The sequence below is a fragment of the Aspergillus caelatus genome, assembly GCF_009193585.1.
Source record: "Aspergillus caelatus strain CBS 763.97 unplaced genomic scaffold BDV27scaffold_79, whole genome shotgun sequence".
NCBI classification, from domain to species: Eukaryota; Fungi; Ascomycota; class Eurotiomycetes; order Eurotiales; family Aspergillaceae; genus Aspergillus; species Aspergillus caelatus.
The window spans coordinates 1-5,286 of NW_022475342.1; the positions used below are offsets into that span (position 1 = coordinate 1).

Here is a 5,286-nt window from a genome sequence, read left to right on the forward strand (position 1 = left end):
AAAAAAAAAAAAAAAAAAAAACAGACAGACAGACAGACAGAATAACTCCAAGTTTAGGCTTTGAAAATTCCATCGAAATCACCCTCCATAAACAGGACCCCAACCTTAATCGCCGCGATCTTCCACTCCCCATCAATCATCGCAAAGTCCATAGTGTTAACACCGTGGCCCGTGGCGAACACAGCCGCACCACCGTCAGATGGAGCCCTGCGATGAACCGCCATGATTTGGAAAACAACCTTGATGTGTGATTCCGACTCCCGCGTCCATTTGCACGCCCCGACAAAATGGTGCGACTTGATTTCGGGATTGCCTAACTGGCTTGGACTTGAGTAACGGTCGATATATACAGAAGGCTCCACAGCGGTGGCTTTTACTTGGCCGAGGGACGAGTAATCCAGGTCGATCTTGGGCGCGAAAATAGCCGGCATACGATCCCAGGATTTTGTGTCTAGGTAGTTTGCCCAGTCGTGCAGGAGGTTCGGGCACGCCACAGGAATAGTTAAGTCGGGCATTGCTGGTTAGTTCGTGGAGATTGTTATGGAGGGGTGTTGGGGTGCGGAGGTCGGGTAGAGTTCGTTTAACTGTCTCGGTGCCGCTAATCACGCCGCTTCCCTAGCACGGTAATCAAGGCCGAGTGCAATAGGAAGATGTAGAGTGCGAAGAGTGTGGTATTAAAAGGAGAGGGTGTATACCCTGTGATGTGGCCCCCCAAATTTTGGTGCTTATCTCAAGATACACCCAGACACATATAACGTAATCCTTCTCCTTAAATAGGGATCAGCGCGGTCTATGCGGGGCAAATCATATGTTAGAAGTTAAGATACGACGTGGTGACCTCGTGTACATGATTATGGTCTCCAGCAACAGGGATACAGACCAACCAGCACCAAGCAATCGCATAGCTAACAATAGTACAACGTGGGGGCTAGAAGTATGGTATTAATAGAAGCTCAGGGACAGGAAATTGTCGGACATTTGACTAAGTAATAAAACACTAGAATCTAGATCTTAAGCAAATCGCTTTTAGTTAGGACACGCAGCATTGCCAAGGTGAATAGGTCAACGATTCCGCATAATCCTGTTGAGACGGACCGCGACAACGAGTATTGCTTCAATGTGGACTACGGAGTCTTGGTTGACTATCAAGATAGTGAAAGCTCAAATTTTTTGACGATTTCTTAGTCCTTCCTTTTCAAATGTTGAAAAAGCCCACTACCAAAATCTCCATGCATGTGCTATATCCAGTACCAAGCTCGATGTAGCCATTAACCTGGTTCAAGCAACCATCAATTATGCTTTTGCTTCTATGATGCCTCGTTGTTATACGTTTATCATGCCTATAAACGCACCATTAACTATATCTACAAAACCTGGGGTAATATATTGAGCGTCGCCGTTCTTGCTGTTTTAGATTCATTACAGTCAATGGGATACAAAAGCAAGATGTCATCGCCTGCAGCGTTGGATCCTGCATTACCACGTGAATTACTCTTCTAAAGTGATGGAACTACGTTTATGGTTGCTAGTGTTGCTTTTCTGCTACCCCGAGGTTTTATTCCATTGTACTGCCCGATATCGTGTGTAGGATTTATCATTATTTTCAATAACTAAAATCCCTGGACCTATAACGTTACCAAGCCATATCTCCAAGTTCAGACAGGTGCTCTAAGGTGGTCGCCAGCATATCATTTCAGTTCGGCCCTTAAAGGAATTTGGGCATCTGAACCATCATCCGTCATTATATCATCTTGCACCTTCATCAGATCATCACACGCTCCACCAACTGGAGGCTTGAGATCCTTTGCACGACACCCGGTTGGTGGAAGACCCAGGAAGCGATTTAGAATCCATCTCCAAGCATCGAGGTTCCCCTGCTGCAGAGTCTGCATATGGTTGAGCCCAGGATATTGATGGTACTGAACCACAGTACCCTGATCACAAAGACCACACACAAGTTTATTCGTCACGTCGATATCACCCACAATCTCGTCATTCGTTCCCTGGAAAATATACATTGGGAAGGCAGGAGCTCCATGCCTCCCCATAACACCAATTTCCGTCAGCTCTCTGCGGAACCTGTACAAGAAGCTGTCGCCGTGTTCAAAGAAGGATGAGATATTTTGGTTCTCAAGGGGCTCATGAGCTGGCTCTCTACCAAAGCAGCGACTGCAGCGTGTCTTAGGCCCATAGAACCTCTCGCGATGCTCCTCTAGTAAGTCCTTGTCCATGTATTTCTTCATCTCCGGGAGGGCATTCATTACGCCCAGCATGGCCCATACGTTCAACTCCGCCCATGGCCCCATATTGCAGCCAAGATAGGTATCGGTAACATTTGGTGGAGGACCACCCATGGCAGCGCCTACGATCTGGGTGAGTTCCGGTGCATAAGTGGGTTGTAGCTCGGAGGCCCATTCGGTAGCATACGCGCCACCAGAAAAGCCGTACATAACCGTTTTGGCGTCGGGCTTGAGGCCGATTAAGCCAAAATTCTTCTGGAAATTAAATGCCGCACGAATTGAGTCGAGTGTGTGATAAGCAGTTTGCGGGCCGACCGTAAACGCAGCGTTCCAGCCCTCGTAATCAGGAATGTTCAAGATCGGACCGTTCTTATTCACGAAGGGTAGCACGAACGATAGATCCATCATGTTCCAGGACAGGGCAGGGCCGACCGCGCCAACTTGGAGCCCATAGGAGGGCGAGCAATTGATGTCCGGAGAGTCATAGGCGGGCTGGACCGAGAGGAGCCAACCTTTCTGTGCGTTGTGCGGGACTATTATCGTCGTGACCGAGTGAGTTTTCTTTTCGTTCAAGTCCCTTGTGACGTAGAGTAATTGATACGCCGTGGCATTGGATGGGATGCCGTACGAGAGCGAATTGACGTATACTTGCCGCCAATCTATAATAGACCCGGGGTCCAGTTCCTCCCAGAATCCTTGCTTTGGCTTATAGAAGTCGTCCAACTCTGGGAAGAAGGGTGTAGGCGCTGTAGCCCCAGAGACAATGGCAGGGAGAAGCCCGCCTAATAGGCAAAGCAAGCGCGGAATGAACCCCATGATGGTAACGAGTGGTAGAATAGGTGTTCGCTGATCGCAGCTCACTCCTGTTTCATCAGTATAAGAATCTTTGAGTAGAGTTCTTCTGAGAATTAGTAGTGTAGTTGATACAACAGGTCATGGTTATGAGATCCTGCCTTTATAGGGACAGTTCCAACAGTTCATCAATAAGGCTTCCAGACCTACTGATTGTTAGCCAGCCACCTTGAGGATGTCGGGTATGTTCTAGCTCTCAATTCCAATTCAATAACAGAATCGACGGAGTGCATTCTCAGCCGTACCGACTGATGGATGATCAGCATTCCTATGATGCATGATATGTTGTGTAACCGTCCAGCAGGTTTGCGCTGCATAGGAATTTCGGCTATGCGGTCGTGTACATAAGTCGATGCAGCTAATATGCATCAATGCTTCACCTAAATGTTACACGGCAGGGGTTAATTCTCTCCTCAGTTTGTTGCCCTGTCATAGTAGTCTTGCAGTACCTCAGGAGAAATACGAATTATTTCACTATCCCAACGCACTAGACTGCGGGAATGTGTCAAACAAGGGCTACAGAGCTACAAAAAGCTGTCACAAACGTCAATAAGCAAAATTGGCGGCTGCAAAGCCTTAGGAGCAACCAACAGAAGTTTATTACCCTGAAAAGAATGCAACTTGAGACAAAGGGGCATACATAGGTGGGGGCCTCTTCAGCTGAGGTCTCAGAATACTTCAGGGAACAACTCCTAACATATGAGCTATCTGCACTGACGCAACCATGTTTCTTCAAGAAATTACAGCCCAACAACTACATAGTATTCAAAGCAGCTGATTTGTTACAACTACCCTTCTCAGACATAGCGAGAGCTCCTGTATTTGTCGCATTCTGCATTTTGAAAGGGCCTCCGCCTATATAGTGGCGTAGCTGAGAGAGTGGATCACCCCCTTACTGTCCCATCAGTGGAGACGTTTTTGCTTCTTTCTCTACCCTGTCCCCCTTGGGCACATTCCCCGCATGCCGCTAATGCTGCAGGGTATAATCACACTCTCGATGGTTGCCGTCCTGTTCGTGAGAGCCACTTAGGTCCGACACTTCAAGTATTTTACAGGTAAGTAATGTTAAACTATATGTATTTGGCTATTGGGTGGTAGCCTCAACTGGCTCTGAACATGCACAGTGATAAATTCCTGTCCACTTGGGAATCACAATTGGCCATAGTACTGTTATCCCTCTCATGCACGCCACTAGATTGTGAGGTGTGGTATCATTGCTTTGGTTGCATGAATAAAACCTAACCCACAGTTCTCATGTACGCTAGCTTTAGTTGGTGATGCGTCACATATACCCTCCACCAACAAAGACAACAAACCTTCGGTTTTGAGAATCCGACGTCATAATTCACTCATTCCCCGTGTACCATCTCCACTGGTAAACTCAATAGGAGGGCCTACCGACGATAGTTGCCTCTTGTCGGCGGCACGGTCCGTGAGGTGTGTGCAGCTGATCCTTCAGCTAGACCCTGATATATGACCTGCGAGGGTAATTCCAATTTTTTTGCGCAAAATACTATCTGCAGCGCTGTGTCCTCATTGACGTAATATGCATCCATGCTTTTGGACTGACTGTTTACAGGTTTTTTTGGCTGCTATTTTGCCTATATTGGCAAGTATACATTCTGATGGATGTGATTAACAACACTTAAGTAGTTTCGAATGATGTCCAGTATCGAGACATAGGATTGGTACTAGATAGTGTTCCATTACCCATGTGAGACACGGGTATGTTCTGTATTGAGAGGCTTTTACTCATGAAATATTGCTTTGGAAACGTCCACCTACATTCTACCCACCACGGCCTATCAGGATGGTTTTGGGATCTTCACAAAGTCGAGGGCATATTCTGTATGGTTAAATCCTGAACAAAAGGCTCCTCTTACAGTGTCATATAACTAGGCTCGTACATTCAAGGATATCCAACCTTGGCCGATCTTCTCAAATATTACTCGCTTCATCAAGCGCCTGATCACCTTATCTCTTTCGATGCCTGCGAGTCTCAAGCAGTGGAAAAGGTATATAAAACTATATTCATCATCGAGATATGGAATGGTACAATGATTATTCAACGTACTTTGGTCAAGTGCAATTGTGTCGATTCGAAATAGAGCATATCACATCATTAAAATTATATACATGGTAATCTATCTATAGCGGGAAGAAATCTTTTGCCGTCAACGCCCAGTTAAAAAAA

At 46.4% G+C, this 5,286-nt stretch overlaps 2 protein-coding genes across 2 annotated transcripts; both read right to left on the minus strand.

Annotated features, from left to right (window-relative positions):
• Positions 1–22: 22 nt before the first annotated feature.
• BDV27DRAFT_127671 (Scytalone dehydratase) lies at positions 23–747 on the minus strand. The gene has a single exon (XM_032066821.1). It carries the CDS (start codon positions 513–515, stop codon positions 54–56), a length of 462 nt encoding a protein of 153 aa, XP_031927973.1. The 5' UTR covers positions 516–747; the 3' UTR covers positions 23–53.
• An 829-nt stretch (positions 748–1,576) lies between these two features.
• BDV27DRAFT_108865 (secretory lipase-domain-containing protein) lies at positions 1,577–3,087 on the minus strand. Its single transcript, XM_032064471.1, has one exon. It carries the CDS (start codon positions 3,054–3,056, stop codon positions 1,689–1,691), a length of 1,368 nt encoding a protein of 455 aa, XP_031927974.1. The 5' UTR covers positions 3,057–3,087; the 3' UTR covers positions 1,577–1,688.
• Between the last annotated feature and the right edge of the window lie 2,199 nt (positions 3,088–5,286).

What these genes read in the sequence shown, in the direction of transcription:
- BDV27DRAFT_127671 (XM_032066821.1), bottom strand. Translation starts at nt 515, where the DNA reads ATGCCCGACTTAACTATTCCTGTGGCGTGCCCGAACCTCCTGCACGAC.
- BDV27DRAFT_108865 (XM_032064471.1), bottom strand. Translation starts at nt 3,056, where the DNA reads ATGGGGTTCATTCCGCGCTTGCTTTGCCTATTAGGCGGGCTTCTCCCT.